Raw genomic sequence first — 26,847 nt, forward strand, 5'->3', positions numbered from 1 at the left:
AGCAACAAACGAAGACGTGTGAAGGTAGACGCATATGTCTGCCCATAAAAAGATTTCATTTTCCATCTACCCGCTGCTCTTCAGTTTACCCGTGATCATGGTGGTTGAAACACTACCGAAATATCGGGAACTCAGCAAATAAATATAAAACGTGGTAAGATCCCGTGATTTCTACTAATTATACGTATACATAGGGACTATTACGTATACAAATAAATCGATGTTCTAAAAACTCGTTGACAATAGCAAATATAATGCACACACGTACCTTGTTCTGCTAATGCCTTCGATGAACATCCACCTTCGGTAGATCCGGTCTTTGAAGACGTGAGGTGAGGTTGATTGAATGTTGTAGTCTGGTCGCGGAAGAATGCTAATAGTAGCAGAATTAAACAAAATAATATAAGAGATAAATCAATTTATAATGTTAATTGTTGAAATTTGGCAAATGATCCACGTGCCGGGCCATATAAAGAAAAAAAAAGAAAATTATGAATTATTTGATATAAATAAATTACTGTATTGTGTTTAGTTTAGATCTGTCAAAATTGTTGTAAAAGTAGATATAAATAAATAAATATACTTCCATTAAGTAATGGAATATCTATCTATCTATCTAATGTTTCATTAGATAGATAGTTATTAGATACGACACGCTCATTATTTATACGTATAATTAGGAAAAATCATGGTATTTGTCCGAATCTGTTGAGTTCCCGATATTTCGGCAGTCTCAACCGCCATGATTACGGATAAATGAGAAACGCAATAAAAATAAATAAAATGTGCTCAGATCCCGTGTTTTTATGTAATTTATAAATGAAGCATTTCGTTTGAAACGAAAACTCGGTTGAAAAATCAATGCATGACGCGGTGTGTCGGTCGTACTACGGGGGCGGTGCGGCGACGTATAAAGTGCGTGACGTACGCTCGAGTCAAGGCTCGGAATCCCCACTAGTGCTAATCCGCACTATCAACGAACGTGCGCGATTACTCACTAATGAGCGGATGTATTCTTGTACGCAATTATGTTACTAGGTCTTGTTATATATTTAAATATATATTTAAAAAAAAAAATATATATATATAGTTCGTTTTATTAGTTATTTATCCCGGAGAAAATAATAATAATTATTTCAGCACAATTCACCATCTAGTCCCAAGTTAAGCTAGCTAAAGCTCGTTTTATGGGTACTAGATAACGGATACAAATACATTTTTTTTTTTCGTAAATACATGCTTACTGTATTGAGAACTTCCAGGTCGATACAAACAGTCATACTCATGAATACAAATGTTTGTACCGTGCGAGGCATCGAACCCGCGACCAGGGAAACCGGTGTGCTATACCACCAAGGCCGTTAAAATATATATATAGTCCTGGGTTATTATTAAATTAAAAGAAACTTAATTTTAATTCTTGCACCTAAAAAATAAATTCAAACTTATAGCTTTAAAAAAGACAATTTTTCCATACAACCTTGTAATGTTCAATAGTTTTGGCGTGACAGCAAGATAAACAGACAGACAGAGTTACTTTCGCATTTATTAAGGATTACGTACAATGGTATAACTTTGTTTTATTTCAACTGATCTTATATTAGTTGGAAAGATAAAGTAAGAAATGAAGAAAATAGTCAAGATGGTAGAATCTGTTAAATCATATTTACTGAGCAAAGCCTATTACTCACTAAACGATTACTTGAATGACGAGCGTGCATGGCAATAGTTGTTCATGTACGGGATTTTTATTTAATGTTAAACATAGACACGTATATAATTATACATTGTTAATAAACTTGCTTTTAAAAAAAGTAATTCATTTGAGTTTCTTGCCAGTTCTCAATTTGATCTATATACCACTGAACTAGACGGTAGGGAAAAAATTAAAATTATAATCTAAAAATTTGATGTTCATAAGCTGCTAAAATGTCCTACATGAATAAATGATTTTTGAATTTGAATCTGAATTATAGAATTAAGCCAGATATTGAATAGTATAGAAATGCGAATGTTGAGATGGATGTGTGGTGTGACAAGGATAGACAAGATAAAGAATGAATACATCAGAGGAAGTATGAAAGTGGCGCCGGTGTCGGAGAGGTTGAAGAGTAATCGTCTATCGTGGTATGGGCATGTAATGCGTAGGAATGAAGATCATATCCTAAGGACGGTGTTACATATGAATGTGGATGGTTATAAGGGTAGAGGAAGACCGAAAAAGAGATGGATGGACTGTGTGAAAGATGATATGGTGAGAAAGGGAGTAAATAACGAGATGACTGCGAACAGAGATGAATGGAAGAGAAAAACATATTACGACAACCACAAATAAATGGGATAAGGAAGAAGCAGCAGATTTTCCACGTCTATTTTCTATACTATTCAATCATCTGATTGAATAGTATAGAAAATAGACGTGGATAAATGTTAGACACGATGGATGTAAGAAAATTATTATTGAGGGAACAATAGAAAGAAAGAGGGGCAGAGGAAGACCAAGGCACAGCTACATCAAGCAAATTAAAGACTAAATTGCATTTGGATATTTATGTATTGTATTTGTGCGTTAAATAATACGAATGTTGATACTCTGCGAGGATTTTAAGGGTTCTTAAGGGTCGCCAACGCACGTGTCTAATACGAATAACTAAGGGGACAAACAAGCATGCGGCTCACCTGATGGTAAGTGATTACCGCCGCCCATGAGCACCCGCAACATCAGGGGAATTGCAAGTACGTTGTCGGCCTTTTAAAAAGGAATAAGCTCTTTTCTTGAAGGTTTCAATATCGTATCGGTTCGGAAATACCATTGCTGGAAGGTCATTCCACAATGTGGTTGTGCGAGGCAAAAAGTTTCTAGAAAACCGTACTGTGGAAGACCGCCATTCATCCAGATGATCAGGATGGTATTTCAGTTTCTGGCGGGTGGTACGGTGGTGAAACTCAGCAGCTGGTATTAATCCGAACAATTCCTCAGAACACTCCCCGTGATATATTGTTATTTATAGTTTGTGATAATTGTTACCTATTTATTTTCATAACTAGGGATGAATAGATACAATCAGGTAATATGTTGAGTATTAAAAGAGGTAAGACGTTAAAGAATTACATTTACCTAAAGAAACAAATAATAAAAGGCTGCTATGATATATATAACTAGCTACTCGCCCCGGCTACGCTCGGGTGTACATGTATTATATACATATATAAACTTTGCTCTAGAATCACTCTATCTATTAAAAAAAAAACCGCCTCAAAATCAGGTGCGTAGTTTAAAGATTTAAGCATACATAGGGACGGACAGACAACGACAGCGACTTTGTTGTATACTATGTAATAATGTCAATGCGAAAATTATATGACTCATAACAAGTTAAAAATAATTGTAATGTAATAATGTAATTTGACGACTTCGGTATTCTAACACACCGCTTTATGTCCGATGGTCGCGGGTTCGATTCCTCGCACGGCACAAACATTTGTATTCATAAGTATAATTGTATCGGTCTGGGTGTTTTCTATGTATAATATGTAATTATTTGTATCAGTTTCCTAGTAGTACCCATAACACAAGTTTTAGCTAGCTTCACTCGGGTCTAGATGGCGCTGTGTGAATTGTCCTGAGATTATTATTATTATAATTAAGTTCAGGAGTTAAGTTGTACTTTCATAACTAGGGGTGAATAGATACGATCAGGTAATATGTCGAGTATAAAAAAAGTGGTAAAGAATTACATTTCTCCTAATAAAAACCGGCTATTATATATTTTACTACCGCCCAGTAAATTACAATTTCCTTACCGGTTACACTGGAAATAGCACAGGCGCGGTGGGCGATGTGACCTCGACACCCCGGCCGCCGGTTCGATTCTAAAACTGTGCACAAATATTATTGTACCCTATCGATTTATATATCTACTAGCTGTACCCGCGACTACGTCCGCGTGGAATTTATTTTCTAAAATAAAAGTAACTTAAGTTACTCCTTATTATATCAGCTACCCGCCAATAAAAGCTCCGTCAAAATCGGTCCAGCCATTTCAGAGATTAGCCGAAATAAACAGACAAACAAAAATTGTAGAAAATGTTATTTTGGTGTATGTACCGTATTTAATTCGTATGCATGTAGTAAAAAACGGTTATTTCAATATTACACACAGACACTCCAATTTTATTTATATGTATATATAAGTTATTCTTATGTATAAGTTATGTTACTGTAAAGTTACATCAAAATCCGTTTAGTAGTTTTTGAAAGAGTAAGAAACATCCATATTCACAAACTTTCGCGTTTATAATATAATAAGACACAAATAAATAAAATTGCGGTGTCTGTTTGTTATATCAAATTAACGGCTTTTCACCAAATGCGTATGAAAGTATATACGGTACATACATAAAAATAAATCTGTTTGTTCTTTCTGATCTATGAAACGACTGGACCATTTTTGATAGGATTTTCACTAGTAAATAGCCAATATAATAAAGGAATAACTTAGGCTAATTTTATTTTAGAAATGTTATTTATGAGACAAATTTATCTAAATCAGTTATAGTTATTTAAACGGACGACAAGTGGGCACGAGTATGACGGACGTATGATAATATTGGAGACAAATATTTGTAGACTAGTTGTAATTATTCAAACCTACGATTAGCATTCGTTCACGAGTATGACGGACGTATGATAATAGTGGAGACAAATATATGTAGACATGTAATTATTCAAACCTACGATTAGCATCCGTTCACGAGTATGACGGGTCTTTTATAATATTGTAGATAAATGTATATAGACATGTAATTATCCAGACGGACGAGTAACCGTTCTCGAGTATGACGCGCGTGTATACAAATAAACGGTCAATGTTACTGAAGGGCACGCTATTGTATACAAGTTCAAACGTTCGCTATCAATCAAACTACATATATAGCGGGCAGTTTCCTTTGGCGTGGTATAAACGCCCCCCTGCGTACACCACGCGTCGCGTGAACCGAGGACGCGGGTTCGATGCTCGTTAACTATATAAAAACATAATATAAAAATTTTACGTTCATTAGCGGCTAAAATTTTCTACATGAGTAAATGATTTTTGAATTTTATAAGGGTGACGTAAATGTAATTTTAAAAGTATTTTTATGGCCTCAGTGGTCTAGCGGTTAGCACACCGCTTTACTTCCGATGGTCGCGGGTTCGATTCCTCGCACGTTACAGACATTTGTATTCGTGAGTATGATTGTTTGTATCGGTTTGGATGTTTACTATATATAATATGTATGTATATATGAAATGAAAATATTGGTATCCGTTATACCATAACACAAGCTATAGCTAGCTTAACTCTGGGTCTATACCTTGCGTAATGCCTTATGAATATGAAAATAAAGATTATTACAACATCAGCTTGTTTGCCATAACAGTTCGAATAGCAAAAGCTGTTGGTGTGCCGCAAGCTATTTTGTCCCCTATGCTATAAAAAAATTGCATTAGAATAGTACGAAAAAATGCTAACTAACGGACTAGGCTAACGTTAACGTTTCGTATCATTAATCAAGTCAAAAATAATGTACTTAGTAATTAATTATTTCACAAAAGAAAAGAAAAATTAAACGTGTTAAGATATAAATGAATATTAAAAAATGAATAATTTATTCATGTATAGAAATAGAAATAATCTCAGGACAATTCACACAGCGCCATCTAGACCCAAGTTAAGCCAGCTAGAGCACTAGATAACTGATACATTTTTTTTCGTTTCGTACACACATACCATAGAAAGCACCCAGACCGATACAAACGATCATACTCATGGATATAAATGTTTGTGCCGTGCGAGGAATCGAACCCGTGACCATCGGAGGTAAGGCGGTGTGCTAAACCACTAGACTACTAGACCACCGAGGTCGTCATGTAGAGCACTTTTGAATAGTCATATTTTTGATTCTACAAATCGAATAAACGGTTATTTCACAATATTACCAACAGACATTCTAATTTTATTTATAGATATAGATGTTGTATTTAAAAATATATACAACCCTAAATATTCATACTTCTATCACCAACCATAGGGGTTGGAAGTTGGTTGGTTGGAGAAGTCTGAACATTTTAAATAGTGATTTTAATATATATGACAAAACCACGTTTGCCGAGTCAGCTAGTAATATATAGTAAGTTAATGCTATATAGTAATATAGTATTCGAGTTCTACTATTTCTTCTATATTTTATGTATCTATAACAAATTTACGACGTCAATTAAAAAGAAATAAATTTCACTAGTCACTGTCCGCCGCGAAATGTCGTCACCCTACACACCCCCAACCCTTGCCACCCCATTTCACTTCGCAGCTCAGACGGGCCACGTGAGAATCAGTATTTCCACAACTATGCTCACGGCAACACGTTTGCGGGCACGCACACACAAAACATTGTTTATGGATTTCCAAAGACCTATAAAATTGTTTACACAAAGCTATTTTGAAACTTATGCATTGAAAGTGTAAAGTCTAAAATCGTTTGATTTTTCTAATGTTGCGGAGCTTGACTAGTGTAGTTTCGGCTGTTTTTCTTTTTTATTTACTTGTATTATGCGTATTATTGTTTCCATTGTCAAGATATAGAAATATCTAAAATATCTAATATATATAAAATATAGCTAAAAAACTATTTTCTAACTGTCTTTGATCCGTCCTGGCTTCGCTTGGACGATTATAATATTCTAAGATTTATATATATTAACTTAAGATATATTCTATGTGCTTCTGGAATAATGTGCCTTTCAAACTATGAAAGAATTTTTTGAATCGGTTCAGTGGTACCGGATTTGCCTGTATATAACAAAATCGGTTCTCTCCGTCTTTAAAACATAGTGTAGTTATATTACCAATAGACAATATGAAGTGTTATAATTATAGTAGTGACTTTCATTATTCATCTAAACAAACAAACTCGAATAAAGCCTTTAAAAAGTGCCTAAAGTAAAAGATACCAGGAATAAAGCTAAGTAAAAGAAAATTTACAAATACATAATAAAAGATTTAGTTGTGAAACGAAGTGTTAAAATCATCAAGAATAACATTTTGAAGAGTGGATAGACTAGTGAAACTGTATTAATAAAATCAACAAGAACATAAGAAATATCGACGACGAAAGAAGTACTTTAGTTTATATATATAATGTTAATAAAGGACAAAGACAAAGCAAGGACAAAGACAAAATAATAACTCTACTACAAAGTACTCTAATATAAAGTTAATAGAAGAAACAAATTAATAAAAGAAAAGAACTTTTATAATACTTTGTATGAAACTTTTGAAGAGAAAGACTAGTGAAAAGGAATTGATAAAATCAGCAAGACATTAGAAATATAAAAGATGAAATAAGTAATCTAGTGCATAAAGTTAATAAAAGAAAAAAGAACTTTTATGAAATACTATATGTGGGCCAGTCAATGTTTAAAATAAAACAAAGGCTGTGGCGTTATATTGTAATTTAACTATCTGGACTATTCCTGACTTATCGTTTTGTCCGGCTCCTAAGGATCTTAGAGTGTTGTAAATGTAAATTGGAATCTATTCTCCGGACATAGCCTCTAATTTGGGCCGTTGTGCGTGTAAAGCTGAGACTACTAAAGTAGCCAGCCAACTTTCTAGAAGCGCAGAAGCCTCCTGGTGTTTTCACAGGGTTCACGGAGCGACCTCACCGTTCAGAGGAATTGTGTGCGTTGTGTGGCCACTGCTACGCGATCTAGGAATACGTGTGCGGCCGTTTCTTCAGCTTCAAAGCTACGTAGTCCAAAATCTAAGCTGATACTATATAGCTTATAATCTTCCTCAAGAATTGAGGTATGATATGCTAAAATATAGTTTCAAACTGTAATAGTTCTTGTTGATTGAACTACCTTGCCTACATAAACTATTTAGTGTATATCAGTATTGATTTCAAGTTTCGGTAAACAAAGGAAAGTACAGTTGAGAAATCTTTGCATAAAAATAAATAAGGTCGAACAAAATTCTCAAGTACGAACAAAGATGTATACCACTGGACACGGCTAACATGGTGCTGAAGGTGAAGGTCAGGCTCAAGTACTCGCAGAACCATATCGTTTGGCTGTTCCGACGAGTGAGTATAATAGAATAGAATAGACATAAGGTCGCATTCGAGTACATGTTTCTTAAGATAGTCCTGGCGTCTAGCGGTTTTGCTAACCGTCTTACTTCCGATGGTCTCGCGTTCTATACATCGTATAATGCACATGTTTTGTATTCATGAGTATGTTTGTTATTTTTTTTTTGTGGATGATAATGCACCATTTGGCTCTTGCCTGCGCTAACGGTTTACGCTGGTGGGGCACCAGTGGAGGATGATAAGATGAGCATGAGGTTAGGTCAGTTAGCCCATCGTGACAAATTCACCAAGAATTTATCACGATGGTTTCCAGGGGGGACCGCGTGGAGGTCAACCTGACATGGTACATTGCCAGCAATGGGTTCATTAGTCGACATTACTAACAATCCCATTTCCCCCCCATGTTTGTTATTTGTCTGCGGTTTTCTATGTACATATATTTTAAATTTTAGTATTTTTATCAGTCGTCTAGTACCCATAACATAAAGCTTGGTACTAGATGACGCTGTGTGAATTGTCCTGAGATATTATATATATGTAAAAAATGTAAATTATATATATATGTAAACTTTTTTGAAAACACCCACACCGATACAAACAATAATATTCTTGAATACAAAATGTTTGTACCGTATGAATCGAACCCGCGACTATTAAAGCGGTATGCTAAACCACTACACCACCGTGGATAATCAGAATCATAACAAACTAAATAAGTCGTAGCTCTACTACTTTATCTGATACCACAGTTTGACTAATACAGAAGTCATAGTAATGTATTTTGCTATAATTTGTCCTACACACTGTTATATAGCTGTGCTATCAATTTTGTAAAGATAGAAGAGTTTTTTTTACGTTAAGCAGATAAATCTCTTTTAATTGTTTATACATCGTCGGTTAAATAGAAAAATTGCAGTATTCAAAATGTACATTTATTTTACAAAACTAGCATTTAAAGTTTCTTTTTAATTTATTTTTTCCTTTAAAGTTTTAAATTTACACAGCAGTATTACAATATGTACATTTTTTAGTACATAGACAAGCATTTTAAGGTTTTTTTTTTTAATTTATTTTTCCCTTTAAAGTTTTAAATTTACACAGCAGTATTATATATCATTTTAAAAGTATTTAGATAATATAAGCACGCATACTTGACTTAGAGCAGGTGCCAAGCATTTAAAGTTTCTTTTTTATTAAATAAATTATTTTGTCCTTTAAAATTTTTAAATTTACACAGAAGTGTTATATATCATTTTAAAAGTATTTAGATAATGATTAAGACGGCGTGGTTAATTTTATTGACTTATATGAAAGGAGGCAATTCTAGCTTGTAATTTTGAAAATGACATTTTTCTATTTAATCTACGATATGTAATATAACAATGATATTATGATATATGACATGTATGATGATATGATGCTGTGACTTCGTCCCCATTTATTTTATGAGAGACATTCGTAGTTTTATGTATAATTAATAAGAACATATGTCTATACGACTTCTAGTTTCTTCTGTATTCCAAAATCAAATGAACTACTCAAAGAAAAAATGCTTATTTGATACTCATAAAATATATAATTCAGAAAATCCAATTACAATTCGGATCATCAATTGAGGTACTAAGTAGATCTCCGCTCAGCATGTGCCGTGACGACTATACTAACTAAAATATTGCTGCACAGAGTTTTGACAGGTCGCGATCGAATGGACGATGTAACTTTGTATTGACGTACAATTTACGGAAAAAAAAAATTATGTGCCTTATTAACGAGTGATAAGATTAAAAATTAAATAATTATAACAATAATACGTATTAATTTTGGGCTAAAATTATTAACTACTTAACAAATATTAAAATAATAGATTTTAAAAGTCAAACCACGTCGGTCGTACCTCAGTTCAAAGTTACATCGCAGATTCGATCCCGACCTGTCATAACGCAAATTCTGAGCGTCCGGAGTGTACTGTGACAAATATAAATTTCTGTATCTGTGGCCAGGAGCGCGGTCTCACCGGCCTGAAGAACCTCGGCAACACCTGCTATATGAACTCGATAATACAGTGTCTCAACAACACAAACACACTGGTCACGTATTTCTGCAAGGGACAGTATCTAGGACACGTTAACAGGTGAGCAAACCCTTCTTTTTGACAATCTACCTCGATGGTCTAGTCTAGTGCAGCAAGTTCCATGGTCGCAGGTTCGATTCCTCGCACTGCACAAACTTTTGCATTCATAAATATGATTGTTAGTTGTATTTTCTATGTCCAATATATTTACGAAAAACGACGACCAGATGATACCGGCGGTCTAGCACACCGCTTTACGTCCGATGGTCGCAGGTACGATTCCTCGCATGGCACAAACATTTGTATTCATAAATATGATTGTTTGTATCGGTCTAGGTGTTTTCTATGAATAATATGTATGTATTTACGAAAAATAATTATGTATTTGTATCAGTTATCTAGTACCCATAACACAAACTTTAGCCAGCTTAACTTGGGACTAGATGGCGCTGTGTGAATTAAAAAAAAGTTTTTAACGATTTCGCCCCGACGAAGTTGCGGCTGGTTGTTTGTATATGTACATACAATACCTGTTGTACAGTGGTCCGCAACATATCTTCATTGCGACCCTAGTTTTTACCTGTTGTACAGTGGTCCGCAACATACCTTCATTGCGACCCTCGTTTTTACCTGTTGTACAGTGGTCCGCAACATACCTTCATTGCGACCCTCGTTTTTACCTGTTGTACAGTGGTCCGCAACATACCTTCATTGCGACCCTCGTTTTTACCTGTTGTACAGTGGTCCGCAACATACCTTCATTGCGACCCTCGTTTTTACCTGTTGTACAGTGGTCCGCAACATACCTTCATTGCGACCCTCGTTTTTACCTGTTGTACAGTGGTCCGCAACATACCTTCATTGCGATCCCTCGTTTTAATAATCAATATAGTTAAAAAGAAACTATTTCTGAAATATCCTTTCATTAGAGGTTTTTACACAAGTTAATTTAGCTATGTGAAGATGTTTAATAGTGCGATACTTAACAAACGTTGATTGACATCACACCTGATATATTTTTTATTGTTACAGTTCTGGTCCTATATAAAAATATACCTTCAATTGAGTTTCTTGCCAGTTCTTCTCGTTTATATACTGGACTGAAAAAAATAAATTTATAATGTATTTGGTCCGCAAAATGATTTTTGAATTTGAATTTGAATTTAACACGCAGATAAAACCGCGGGCACAGTTAGAATATATATATATATATAGAAGTGGGTATGATCGTCGTGTTGTTTCCAGATCACACAGCACGCGGGGTGCTATCGCTGAGGAGCTGGCGGCGGTGGTACGAGCAGTCAGAACTGTTATAGTTTTATTTCTTGTTGCTTCTGTAATCATGTACATGAGGTAAAGTGATAGAAATATTGTCAATTTAATATATCGATGAAATAATAATTAAAATGAAACTATTTCTGAAATATCCTTTCATTAGAGGTTGTTACACAAGTTAGTTTAGCTATGTGAAGAAGTTTAATAGTGCGATACTTAACAAACGTTGATTGACATCACACCAGGTTAACGAGCACGACATATTTTTTATTGTTATGTAAAGTTCTGTTATATCTTAATACACACAGTATATCGTAGATGTATATAAATATATACATTGTTTAAGGTGTATATTTTTAAAACATACTATTTAATAAAAGAATATATAATGGTGTGTATAGTGTTTACGTGTGTGTGTATGTGTATGAGTGTGTGTGATGTTTGTGTAGTTTCTTGCCAGTTCTTCAATGTCGATTGATTTTCTACTATATATACCGAACTAGGACGGTACATTTGAAAATTAATAAAATTATAATGTAAAAATCTTTTTACGTTCATAAGCGGCTGAAATGTCTCTTACATGAATAAATGATTTTTGAATTTGGATTTGAATTTGAATTTGAATTTAACACGCAGATAAAACTTAATATTGACTGGACCAATGCAAAATAAACTTTTAATTAATTTAGAATCTGCTATATTAGAATATATATATAGAAGTGGGTATGATCGTCGTGTTGTTTCCAGATCACACAGCACGCGGGGTGCTATCGCTGAGGAGCTGGCGGCGGTGGTACGAGCGCTGTGGTCGGGACAGTACCGGTTTATAGCCATCAAGGACCTTAGGGTGAGTAAACTCACTTCGTCAGAGTCAGAACTGTTATAGTTTTATTTCTTGTTGCTTCTGTAATGTACATGAGGTAAAGTGATAAAAATATTGTCAATCATATAATATATTGTCATTGAAATCAATGACAATGTGTGTATTATATCATTTAAAAAAAATGTTACAACGGAGTACTGCTGTACCTGCGATAAGTCTTTGTTTTAATAAAAATTAGGTCATTCAAAAAATATATTTTCATACAACATAGCTATATTACATATTTATAATATCTATACTTTATTAATTTTGTGTTAATGCGACTTAAATAAACATCCAAATTAGTTTCTCATTATTTCTATTTGAATAATAATCTTCCATGTCATTTTGATTTTTCTGTGTTTTTCTAGTTCAAAATTGCTTTTAATCTTTTTAACAAATCGTTACAAAAATTCATCTGGTTCTGTTTAATATTGAATGGCGTGCATCCTGTCCCTATTTTTAATACAGCGTAATAAACCTGTAATCCGCACCATTGTTTTCTAGGAGCAGAAATTTTATGCGTGTGTTTTGCTACTAGATCTGACAAGTTTTAATAACATCTGTCGCCCAATTTGCATCAGATGATTTTAAAATGTCTTCAAAACCTCTCCAGCATTGTAGTTAATTTTGGTATTTCGGAGTTTTCTCTAGTTTAATATTTACTTTGATAGTAGTTAGAACTGGAGAATGATTGAACACCTTCAAGATCATAAGAGATCTATATTCCTCTAGGAAAATTAAAAGGCCGATTTAAATAATCGAAGGAATTTTGATCTTCACTATCCATTTTAATGTCAATATTAACATCCCCGATAATTACAATATTTTTATACTTCGAATATGAAATTAATATATTATTAAGTGACGTAATAAAGTTATAAATATTTCTATATGAGGGAGATCTATAAATTGCTATTATAACTGTATCTGAGTTTACTATAATAATCATGGGCGATAGTTCTTGTTCTTTTACATTAACTTTTGCATACACAACGATACCATCATTCTGATTATAATGAGTACGTATCATAGCCCGTTTGTCCCATGTTTCTGTATATAAAGTTATAAAAAAATCTGATATACTCCTTATAATAACTTTTATAATTATAATCCTGTTTTGACTTTATTAATTAATATAAATATGACATGCCTGTTGATATTTTATCTATGTTGGATATATAATAGATTTTATAAAGAATTTTTACGGACTTTAACAAAACTGTATTCCCATAGCAGATACTTGAATGTATGTAAATAGAGTAGTTGTATAGTACTTTTCGGTGTATGTGTATATAAAAATATATGAAACATTATATAATGTATTTTGTAATGTAGGTTTTACGTTATAAATAAAAATAAAAAGTATTTCTAACCTATGTTCATATAGCGTTGCCTACAGAGACTAGTCATATGACATTCTTGAAAATGTTCATCCTTTATTTCAATGTGTGACGATAATATATGATTTTTTAATTTTTGTTTTTTACATCACGACAGAGAAAATACGACTCCTATTGGTGGGCAAATTGGCTTTGATTCTCCAGCTAGACCAATATCACCAGAACTTAGTCTTTTATTAGGATTTTGTCTGCATTTCTAACAATATCGTCCTTTAGGATGTTTCTTGTAAACTCCGTAACTATTGTGTTATTGTTACCTTTGCCCTTTAATAAAATTATATCCTTTATGTCACTTTCTGCAACGGTTACATTGAGTTTGCATATATTGCACATCTCTTTTTTGTTGCAGTTCTTCTCTTTGAGATTTCTAATTTCTATGGAGGATTTTTTAATAACCCTTTGCAAGTCTTCAACCCTTGTATCCAAGTAGGCTATCTGAGCCATATGGGTTTTAAATTCTAATTTTTCCATTTTTTCCCTCATATCTTCGTATTTGCAACTAATAAATTCCAGTGCTTTTTCAATTTCCTTGTTTGATTCTTGTATTTGTGAATTTTGAGTTTAATTTGCAACATCAATCTAATTTGTTTTATTTTGTTTTTCCTGCCATGACATCATATTTTTTATATCTTGGAATGTTCTTTATTTGCAGGAGATCCTCTTCGCCGTTTTGTTCTTTGAGTGATAGGCGATGTGTTGTCATGGTCAATTTTAGTAATATCTGTATCCGACATCGTAGTCTTTTGATCACGGTTAGGAGGCGATCGGATTGTTTTTGGCATTTTTAATAATTACTAAAATTGTCTTGTGTTCAAAGCTTCTTGGGTCACACTAAGCGTTCAGAAATATCCAAACTATCTTGAACCGTAACTTCTATTAAATAGCAGGATAATAGAGGTCTTGTTATACGCTTATTGGACAAAAGCAACTGATATTTAAAAGAACTATTTAAATTTAATATTTTTATGGAAATAAAATATAGTGGACAAAACGCAACACGGAAGAGGAAAATCAATTATGTCATTTAAAAAAAATGTTACAGCGGATTACTGCTGTACCTGCGATAAGTCTTTGTTTTAATAAAAATTATGTCATTCAAAAAATATATATATTCATACAACATCGCTATATTTATAATACCTATACTTTATTAATTTTGTGTTAATGCGATTTAAATAAACATCCACTCATTATTTCTGAATATCTTCTAAAATACCATCCTGATCATCTGGATAAATGGCGGTTTTCCACAGTGCGGTTTTCTAGAAACTTTTTGCCTCGCACAACCATATTATGGAATCACCTTCCAGCAATGGTATTTCCGAACCGATAATATTGAAACCTTAATTCCTCTTTAAATCGGTAATCACTTACCATATATTGTGTTATAAAAAAAATCTGAATAACTTATAGAAATGGGTAATTAATATTAATTTCCGATATATAATAGATAATTCGATCTGTATTCTGAACAGGACGGTAGGGAAAATTTTATAATATAAAAAATTTTAAGTTCATAAGCGGCTAAAATGTCCTGCATGAATAAATGATTTTTTAATTTTGTTTTTTAACTTACAGAACGAGGTGGGCAAACACCAGCGCACGTTCCGCGGCTGCGAGCAGCAGGACTCCCACGAGTTCCTCACCATCCTCATGGACTGGCTGCATCTAGATCTGCAGTTCACGCTGAACGTGCCTCCCAATAAGGTACTAACTATTAAAACTGATACCTATTTGTACCCAGTAATGTGTAATGAATCTATTTTTTTTTATTGATGAAAATGGAATGGTGCACCCGCCTGCGCTACCTGTTAACGCTGACGGGGTACCAGTGGAGGATGATAAGATGAGCTTGAGGTTAGCAGTTAGCTCATCATGGCATATTCACCGAGTATTTATCACGAAGTGTACTGTCGAGTACACTTGGGACTAGCCTATGACATACAGTAATTGTCGAGCATTGACCAGGATTATTATCTTCATAGGAGTTAGTTGCAGACCAAGGAAGGGATGGGAAGATGTTGTTGCTAGGGACATGATAGAGTGTGAGGTCTCTGAAGACGATGTCCGGGACAGGATAAAGTGGCGGACAAAAATAGGGAAAGCTGACCCCACCATGTGGGATATATAGCCAGGAAGAGAGAGAGAGAGGAGTTAGTTGACAATAAAAAAAAACAATAGTTGGTCCATCAACTAGTTTCAATTCAAATTCCATACAAAAAGATTTCATTTTCTCGACGACCAGACGATCTCGGTGGTCTGGCGTTTAGCTCACCGCTTTACGTTGGATGGTCGCGGGTTTGATTCCTCGCACGGCACTAACATTTGTATACATAGATATGATTGTTTGTATCGTTCTGAGTGTTTTCTACGTATATTTTTATGAATAAAAAAAATGTATTTGTTTGAGTTATCTAGACCCCATAACATAAACTTTAGCTAGCTTAACTTGGGTCTAGATGGCGCTGTCCGATTTGAAAAAAAAAAGTGTTTAACGATTTCGCTTCGACGAAGTCGCGGCTGGTTGCTTGTATATGTACATACAATATATGTTGTACGGTCGAGCTAATTAACATACAGATCGATTGTTTCGCAGTATACCTGTAAAAGTTGACCCTCTAGTGTATTTTTATTTCGCCAAAGCTGAAGGTCAATGTACCGGGGTCGTTCTGACCCCTCGGTTTATTGCGTTTTAAATGTTCGATACAAAAAGGTTAAATCTCTTAATTTGTTTAATTTTACACGATTTTCCAATGATTCCTCGGAGCCATAGTTTTATAAGATTAAGGTCGAAGTTCGAATCATGATCACGTTATGTTAGGTAAAGAATTTCCTAAAACTACATTTTGGTATATTTCTTTTGGTATTTTTTTTAGAATCGGACCATTGTTTTACATGTTTAACTTCGATTCATGAGGATGTCATGTTAGGAAAAGGATTTCTTCAGACTATATTTTGGTTGGTGTATATAAAAAGATATATAATATTTGTAGTATATATAAATTTTTAGTCATTTTAAGTACTTCAGACATTTTCTTCCAATCAACCATACGGCATATTTTTTTTTAATTAACAAAATTAACTATATGTAAAAAAATACTTTCAATCTGAATAAATATGGTGATATGGCGGTCGGTTATTTTGTTGTTACAAAAAAAGTATCTTAATCTTAATCAAGTGTATTTATAACAGTTGCCTAGTATACCCATGCCCGTAACACAAGCTCTGCTTAGCTTGGGACTATATGGCGCTGTGTGTACATATGTACATAATATATAAAAAACGTGTAGACTATTACAAAAAATCATATTCAAATATTCAAATGTATTTTCATCCTGCAAACAATCGAACCTGCGACCATCAGACGCACCAAGACCGTCGCATACAACTACGTCTTATGTCTTATTTGGTCTATTTATGTAAGTCATGTTAGTATTCTACGATACCTCAAGTTCTATCATGTTTTCTTTCACCTTCCACCGTCTTTTCCGTCGTCAGGATGATCTGCCAGCGTCTGAGAAGGCGTGGTATGAGTACAAGTGCAAGGACAGCCTCAGTAGTATTTGGTCTAAATAGAATACTAATATGACTTATATAAATATAGAAGTCATGTTAGTATTCTACGACATCTCAAGTTTTATTATGTTCCTCATCATCTGTTCCGTGGTCAGGACGATCTGCTAGCGTCTAAAAAAGCGTGGTATGAATACACCAAAAGCAAAGAGAGCCCCAGTAGTGTTTGATCTATTTATATAAGTCATGTTAGTATTCTACGACACCTCAAGTTCTAACATGTTTTCCTTCACCTTCTGTTAGATATGTTGGTACACCTGTGTGGCTGCGCCCACCATCAAGCTGTCTTAGAATAAAGGAGTGCGATACGAACCCGTGTACGTTTCACTTGTCTTCACTACGCATATCTAACACCTTCCATCATCTTTTTGTGATCAGGATGATTTGCCAGCGTCTGAGAAGGCGTGGTACGAATACACCAAGTCCAAGGAGAGCTTCATCCTGCAGCTGTTCTACGGGCAGATCAAGTCGACAGTCATGTGTAAAGTGTGCAGCAAACAGAGCATCACGTACGAGTCGTTCTCAAATCTGTCATTGGAACTGCCCGCCAACTCCAACCGCTGTTCGCTCAGTGTAAGTTTCACTTGCGATTTTAGACTCTATTTTGTTTGGTGTAAGAGATAAATGACCTTGCGGCTCACCTCATGGTAAGTTATTAACTATTACTGACGCCGGTAATCACTTACCGTCTGGTGAGTTGCTAGTATGTCCCCTGTGCTATAAATAAAACCTCTTTTACCTAAATCTGACCTCAACAGCTTTATAACATGATACCTTACCTTCGAATGGCAATGCATGAGGGGTACAAGGTGCTGAATCATATGATACGTTATCAATGATATACCTATTTTCCATCTAATATGTATAAAATTATAGTGCACAATTGTTTATTTGGATGTTATAATAACAATGCATTTAGTGTACTGTCATTATACAATACCATGATAATACTGTACAACGCTGAACAAACAGTGTTAAAAAATCTCATGATGGTGCTGGAGGCGTGGACCACAGCTGCAGTAGAAAAACATAAAATATTAATAACAATGTACTCACATATATACCCTTCTTTTCTTTATTTTCTCTCTTACTTCCATTTTTTTCTTTCCTTCATTTTCTATCTTTTTTCCATTCCTTTTTCTTTCTTTCTCCTTACACCGCTCAAACGCCACTATAAGAATGGCTGAAGGTAATATATGTTTTTTTAATTTCAGGACTGCCTCAGACTGTACCTGAACGGCGAAACGATACCAGGATGGAACTGTCCTAACTGCAAACAGAAGAGGGATGCTGTGAAGAAACTAGACATCTCCCGGCTCCCGCCCATCCTAGTCATACATTTCAAACGGTTCTACGTCGACCCCAAAGAGTATATGTGTAATACATATAGAAAAAAACAGACGTACATAGATTTCCCTTTGGTGGACTTAGATATGCGGCAGTTCTCGTTGCACTGTCCCAGTAAACATATATATAATTTATATGCGGTTTCTAACCATTATGGGTCAATGGAAGGTGGACATTACACGGCGTATTGCAAGAATACTGTGAATTTCAAGAATACGGCGTATTGTAAAAATAATGTATATGGAAAGTGAGTTTAAACATATTTACATAAATAATATAATATACTATATTAAACATAAATTAAAGAGCATGATGGAAGATCGCGGAAAGTGGCAAGAGCTCCACCGACAAGAGCATAGCTCTTAAATTATGAATGAATGAATGAAACATAAATAATATAATATATAACATATTACATAATTCGTAAAATAGAATAGAATATATAATAAAAAAATTGAAAAGAATATAATCACTACATATCATAAAACATAGTCTTTGTCACTGTCTGTCCGTCCCTATATGTGCTTAAATCTTTAAAACTACTCAACGAATTTTGATGCGTTTTTTTAAATAGGTAGAGTGATTCTAGAGGAAGGTTTATATATATATTTAATACATGTACACACGTGCAAAGCCGGGCGAGTAGCTAGTAATGAATAAACAAAAGAATGCGTGTGTGTCAAATACATGGTAGTTTTTCTTATATATTTAATGTATTATTAATACATATTTTTAAGGAAATATTAATATTTGAAATAACCGTTTTATATAAACTATAATGTGCAAAACGATATATTCTCCGACCGTGCAATTTTCGTAAAAAGGGGTATACAGTTTTTGCTCCTCGTATTAATAATACATAGATCAGGGCTGTCCAAACTAGATAAGGTCTAGGGCTAGTAAAAATAACTAAAAATATTCAGTGGCCGCAAAATTTTTGTAACAACAAAATGCTAGTTAAAATATCTCATTATTGTATTACTTTTTATTGTCTTTTACAATTCTGTCAACATCAACTTCAATATTTGCTCATCAAATCATACGGGATTACAGATAAATCAAATTATAATTTCCTCATATAAAAATTTTGTCATTTAAATGAAAAAAAAAATATTTAGCGGGTCGCATCAATTCAGATTGCGGGCCCTATATGCCACGCGGGCCTTGATTTAGACAGCTCTGATATAGATGATATTTTTATGATTGAACGGAGAACTATATCTTTCATTTCAGTTAGAACTTGCCATATAATCTGTGTTATAGATTGAACGGAGAACTATATCTTTCATTTCAGTTAGAACTTGCCATATAAGTTGTGTTGTAGATTGAACGGAAAACTATATCTTTGATTTCAGTCTGAACTTGCCAAATAAGTTGTGTTATAGATTGAACGGAGAACTATATCTTTGATTTCAGTCTGAACTTGCCATATAAGTTGTGTTATAGATTGAACGGAGAACTGTATCTTTGATTTCAGTCTGAACTTGCCATATAAGCTGTGTTACAGATTGAACGGAAAACTATATCTTTGATTTCAGTCTGAACTTGTCATATAAGTTGTGTTATAGATTGAATGGAGAACTATATCTTTGATTTCAGTCTGAACTTGCCATATAAGTTGTGTTATAGATTGAACGGAGAACTATATCTTTCATTTCAGTTAGAACTTGCCATATAATCTGTGTTATAGATTGAACGGAGAACTATATCTTTGATTTCAGTCTGAACTTGCCATATAAGCTGTGTTATAGATTGAAAACAGAGAATTAGCAGTAAAATCATAGAGTATAGAGTTATTACATTTTAGTTCTCTGAATTTTTTGTTGACCTGTGACAATCCACACAGTGCCTCCTAATCCCGAGCTAAGCAGATCTCGTGTTATGGGTATTAAACAACTGATATAAATATTTAAATACATTTTTTTTATAAAGTATATAACTTAATATGCATATACAGTTTAGCAGCTTTACTGCCCATGGTCGGGGGTTCGAATCTCCTCACTGTACAAACATTTGTATTCTTGAGTATAATTGTTTGTATCGGTCTGTTTTCTTTGTATAATAAAATAAATATTACTATTCAAAAGTGCTTTTATTAACTTTATTTGAATAAAGATTATTCCTAGGATAGAAAATAATTTATTCAAATAAACTTACTTTGAAGCAGTTTTGAATAGTCATCACATTTTTTTTTAATCTACCGCTCATTCGGAAAGCTGATGCTCTTTTAAATAATTTTATTCTATTCTATTGTATTCATTGATGACCTCGGTGGTCTAGCGGTCTAGCACACCGCTTTACGTCCGATGGTCGCGGGTTCGATTCCTCGCACGGCACAAACATTTGAATTCATGAGTATGATTGTTTGTATCGGTCTGGGTGTTTTCTATGTATAATATATATGTATTTACGAAAAAAAATTATCTATGTACTTGTATCAGTTGTCTAGTACCCGTAACACAAGCTTTAGATTGCTTAACTTGGGACTAGATGGCGCTGTGTGAATTGTCTTGAGATTATTATTATGTATGTATATATATTATTTCTCAGCTATAGCTGGTTCTGTAGAGACAAGGAGGGGTTTTTTACCAAGTCACTTGTTCTCATATTTTTATTTAATCAGTAGGAATGTTTGGAATTGGACTATTTCAACATTTTCTAACTATAGAGCATGTATCTAATACTGTAGGTTTCTGGAGTTCAATGAAGAATGTTTTATTAAAGTGCAGTTTATTTAATGAGTTGTGTAGAGAATTTGGGATAACGCCAGTAGAAGATAAATTATTATTCAAAATTCAAAATATCTTTATTCATGTAGGTCTATTACAGACTCTTATGATATGTCAAATCTACCGTCAGTTCGGAATGATTTCGAGATGAGAACTGACAAGAAACTCAGCTCGTATTTTTTTTTAAATGTTGTACATATTTGCAATAATACTATTTCATTTAAATTCAAATTTGGGAGAATAGAGTGATCATCAGCATTTGCTATTGGAAAAAAAATATAATCAGTATTCGCAACCAGAACAGACCAGTCCCCACAAGCAGCACCCGTTTACGAGTATGACGAATGAGCCAGCCATCATTGCACTCAACCATATTAGAGGGAGCACATCGACCCGGCCCACCACGCCGCCACAAGTTTGAACTTTATAGCGAGCATGACTGTTTCAAGTTACTCCACTACGTCATTTATATTATTGACAGCATAAACTGTACCAATCACAGTTTTCACCCATTACAATATTTAATTTACATTATTTATTATTATTATTACAGATGGTACAAATTCGACGACCACGTGGTATCCGAAATATCGTCCAGCGAAGTGAAGTCAAGCGCGGCGTACATACTCTTCTACTCCTCGCGGGAGCCGTCACGCCTCTCGTGATGGAAGCACCCCCGTCACCCTCGTCACACTCGTCACGTTCGTCACACTCATCACGCTCGTCACACACGTCACTTTGGTCACACGCGCCCTAGTTGGCCGGCTGACAAACCTGGCTTGTTCATGACGGCAAATAGAAATCGCAAAAGCCTGTTCCAAACTAAACTAACCTATCAGAAACTACCAATTTTAAAATCATATGAGATTTTAATGTGAATGTAGTTAAAGTTAATATATTCGACGGTATTTCTACGTCTTGTGTAAGCAGGATGGATGTGGTTTGTTGCATCTCTTTCTATCAAACAGTAACTGCGATTGGTGTGAACGGGATAGAATGATAATATATGATTTATATTGTTTTCTAGATCATATGATGGTCTGAAACTAATATTACAAATGCGAAAGTGTGTTTGTTTGTAAGGTACATCTTCACGAGCAAACAGCTGAACGGATTTTAATGAAATTTAATATAAAAATAGATTACATCTCGTAATTTGAAAGGGGGTGAAATAGGGGATGAAAGATTATGCAGACGAAGTCACGGGTAACAGTTACTGATGTACAAAAGTCTATACTATTTATTTTTGAATGGTATCAATATTTTAGTATCTACTTACTACTATTATAGTAATATTTTTATAAACTTCCAATATTAAATATTATGTATAGAAAATGTATGGAACAGGCTTCAAAGCTTTATGTGACAAATATACAAAATACAAGATCTGTCGTAAAGGGTGTATTTACTAAGTCTGACTGTTTGTATCGGTCTGAGTGTTTTCTATATATATATTTATGAAATAAGATCGCATTCGAGTAAACTTTTCTTAAGATAGTCCTGGCGTCTAGCGTTTCTGCTAACCGCTTTACTTCCGATGGTCTCGCGTTCTATACATCGTACAATGCATATGTTTTGTATTCATGAGTATGTTTGTTATTATTTTTTTGTGGATGATAATGCACCATTCGGGCTCCCGCCTGCGTTAAAGGTTTACGCTGGCGGGGCACCAGTGGAGGATGATAAGATGAGCATGAGGTCAGGTCAGTTAGCCCATCGTGACAAATTTAACAAGAATTTATGACGATGGTTTCCTGAGGAACCGCGTGGAGGTCAATCTGACATTGTATATTTCTAGCAATGAGATCATAAGTCCACATAACTAACAATATCCTTTCCTCCCTATATATATATTTGTATTAGTTATCTAGTACCCATAAGACAAGTTTTAGCTAGATTAACTTGGGACTAGATGGCGCTGTGTTATTTGCCCAGGTTTATTTATTTATATTATATAATCGAATATAAATTTTTTGGACATTAAATAATAATAATTTGAAACCCAGTATAATTGACACTACGCCATCTAGTCCCAAGCTAAGCACAGTTTGTGTTATGGGTACTAAACAAATGATAGAAATATATATGTATGTAAATATATGTGTAATATATATTGAAAATACTCAGTACTAAACAAATGATATACACATAAGCTTCAGCCGCTCCAAGTTTGATTTGTACATTGTGTGCAATTTGATCCAACTTGAAAGATGGGATAGCTTACATCTCACTTTATAGTCGCAATATTTTATTCAAAAACCTTAGCCACAGCAACGCGTGGCCGGGTGTGCTAGTATATATATATATATATATATCTTTGGTTATATTTAGTTGGGCGTATATATATATACTACACTACCTATATATAAACTGTGCGGTCACGTGATCTACTTACTACATACAGTTCAGAATATGTTCAGATTTCCAATTTGCTTCTTGTTGGAAGTAATTCAGTCCCATGAATGTACTTATCGACTTGTTATATGCCCTCTACGATTGACCTTGTATATAAGACTTTATACATGTATAAAACGGTTGTATGATGTATAAAATGTATAATGCCTGTATTATAGCTCGTATTTTATAGTTATAATATTGTAGTGATAGTTTATAAATTATTTCGCGTTTTCTGTTTCATGTTTGGGTAATGAATGATAAAAACTGGTCTCACAATTGAGTAGTTTATTAATTTACAAAGGTACATTCACACTCTCACTCATGAAATCATTGGAATAAAAATATATTTCAAAAGAAAGTGAAATGACACGACACATATGCGCTACCACGTGCGAACGAGTAAACACAAAAAATTATGTAATGCAATCCCTTATGCTACGTTTACATTCAGCCGCTTCCCCTGCCACTCGCGCTGCCGGAAATACTGCCGGGCGACAACTGATCGCGAGGGCTGAATGTAAATACACGCTGCCACTCGCGCTGCCAGTCCTTTGACTCGCGCACGAAAAACCGACAATCGAGGGAGCGCCGGGCAGCGCGAGTGGCAGCGCCAATGGCATTGGAAGTGTTTCCACTCGTGTTTACACTCTCGCGCTGCTCACTTCCCTCCCCATTCGGGCTGAGTGTAAATTGGGCATTACGATTGCGCGCGCTGTCTTTCCCGCGCGCTCCTGATCGCCTGTGAAATAACCAGTCTTGTAAAGATATCTATTAAGCCACAAAAAAAGATCTAATATAATGTCTTATAGCATCAAATAGAAATATATGAATCGGACGGTAAGGAAAAAAATCATACAAAAAATGTGATATTCATAAGCGGCTAAAATGTCCTACATGAATAAATGATTTTTGATTTGATTTGAATTGAAGGGCGCGGGAGTACGCTCACTGATGACGCACGCGGTTTTTCTCGTTCTGTTTATCTACATTTACTGTCACATTCTTTCCTGCATGAAATCCTATCCGCGCGTGAAAGAGCATACGTCTAAAAGTATACCTGCTTTTAGATAGATTATAGATGTTTTTTGTTTAACTAAAAATCGGTGTCGATCATCCCTAGAGATTATGTCGGGGTGAGTGATCAGTATTGTCTATTAATACGCATATGTCATGGCATATGCTGCATATGTAACATTATAATATTCATATGCTATCAAGGCATATATTGCATATGTAACAGTAGTATTAATTCCATTTTAATGATTTTGTAGCTTTTAATAAAGTTACAAAATGAATCAGTTACATTGTAACTTCTTATTTATTACTGTACTGTGTAACGTTATGTACAATTGACGTTTCGGAGATTGAATCATACATATTAATCAAATCTTGTTTGCTACTCTACTGAAATAGTTTCTGCAATGCAATCTTTCTGCGTGTGCTATGCATTTTTATGCATGCTATTCTCAAATAAAGCCTGAAAACATCGTTGTTAATTCCTAGTGAATTAATGTTTTCAAGTGAAGCCAGTGGCCGTGTATAGTTTGATTTTACACGGTACTTAAAAATGGAAGGGACCTCCAGGCCCCGACACTAATACCCTACCCGCGTCTCTTGAAGTATATTAAAATTGTATGCATTATATAAACTGTATAATATCGTCCCATGGATAAGTTCAACACTGTTACAAGCGTCCTGTTAACTGCTCTGGAGTTGCATATGCAGCATATGATAACATTCATGAAGTTACATTGCCTTTCTTTGGGACCGACACTACACCAGCTATTTATTTTATTTAGGCTATTAGAAAGAAAGAAAAATATTACTGTTACTAGCGGATATTTCAAGAGAATAAATGATAAAAAGCTTTGCAATACAATGTCGTTGGATCGGAACTACCTTCCAGATTATAAAGGATCGGCTGGAGATAGCGGCGGATGTATATAACCAATATTTAATAAATAATGAAACTCGGTAAGGGGTCATTTACAAAATATGTCACAAAAATTGAATGACAGTGTCAAAACCCCTCCCGCACCCTTGTCACAGATGGTCACATTTGTGAGAATACCCTCCCTGATATCCCTGATAGTGTGACGTCACATATTTTGCAATTTGACAAACCAGTAAATGTATTGGGAATATTCTTAAGTGTCTTAATACGTAGATATATATTATTTATAAATGTGACGTTACGTTAGGACCCCTTCCAATCCCTTGTCACACTAAGTTACTCTGGCAATCCCCCTCCCACCCCTTTATGCTTAAAAGGAGAACTAAATTTAGTAAAAATCGTTTTGCTAAATGAAGGATTTTGAATTTGATTTCAGGATTTATACTGTAGTATAACAAAGTTACACGCCACTACACATCCTATGTGGTTGTAGCAAAGCACAGTTTTTGAATTTTTAATAGATCTGAGGAGATATGTAGATCTAGATAGAGAGTGCAATAGATCTATATACAGGTCCAAGCAATAGCCCATACACCTCTATAAAAAAAGCGCTGATTTCACTGATGTGGCATAATTTAGGGATGATCCCTAAATATCCTCAAATATATAATAAGCATAGTAAATTAAATATATTTAAAATTGTATTAAATTTTGATAAATACTTTATAAATTTGACCAGTTTCGCCAGAATGTTGTATGTTGATTTCAAGCGCCCAGAGATAACTCGTGTGGCCTTCAGAAGTGAAACATACTAGTTTTGTTTGCAGACGTTTCTTACCATCTATTGTAAACACATGTACATAGGATACGTAAGTGTATTGTAAATTTTAGTGTAAGACAAACTTTATTAAATTCTTTGTTAATATAAATATTTGTTTAATTTAAAATTGTGACCCAATATAGACAGCCCCATTTTGTTCTAAATTAAGCTGAAATACATTACGACATCCTTGGTAGTCTAGCAATTTATCAGACGGCTTTACTTCCGATTGTCACGGGTTCCATTCCTCGCACGATAAAAATATTTGTATTCATGAGTATTAGACAACTAAATTTGTTATATACCGTCGATTAAATAGAAAAATGTAATTTTTCAAAATTAG

The 26,847-nt window shown here is 34.3% G+C and overlaps 1 protein-coding gene across 1 annotated transcript in view; it reads left to right on the top strand.

The window, feature by feature from the left end:
- The window catches only part of LOC131847468 (ubiquitin carboxyl-terminal hydrolase 8), a 51,142-nt gene extending 28,033 nt beyond the window's left edge, over positions 1–23,109 (top strand). The window contains exons 14-19 of the mRNA XM_059197057.1: positions 10,134–10,264; positions 12,227–12,326; positions 15,323–15,451; positions 17,696–17,890; positions 18,532–18,911; positions 21,947–23,109. Coding sequence (XP_059053040.1) covers positions 10,134–10,264; positions 12,227–12,326; positions 15,323–15,451; positions 17,696–17,890; positions 18,532–18,911; positions 21,947–22,058 — 1,047 coding nt within the window. The 3' untranslated portion in view covers positions 22,059–23,109. The remainder of the gene's footprint in view (positions 1–10,133; positions 10,265–12,226; positions 12,327–15,322; positions 15,452–17,695; positions 17,891–18,531; positions 18,912–21,946) is intronic.
- The last annotated feature ends 3,738 nt before the right edge of the window (positions 23,110–26,847 follow it).

This window comes from Achroia grisella, unplaced genomic scaffold (genome assembly GCF_030625045.1).
Source record: "Achroia grisella isolate CSIRO2021 unplaced genomic scaffold, CSIRO_AGI_Agris_v1 utg537, whole genome shotgun sequence".
NCBI classification, from domain to species: Eukaryota; Metazoa; Arthropoda; class Insecta; order Lepidoptera; family Pyralidae; genus Achroia; species Achroia grisella.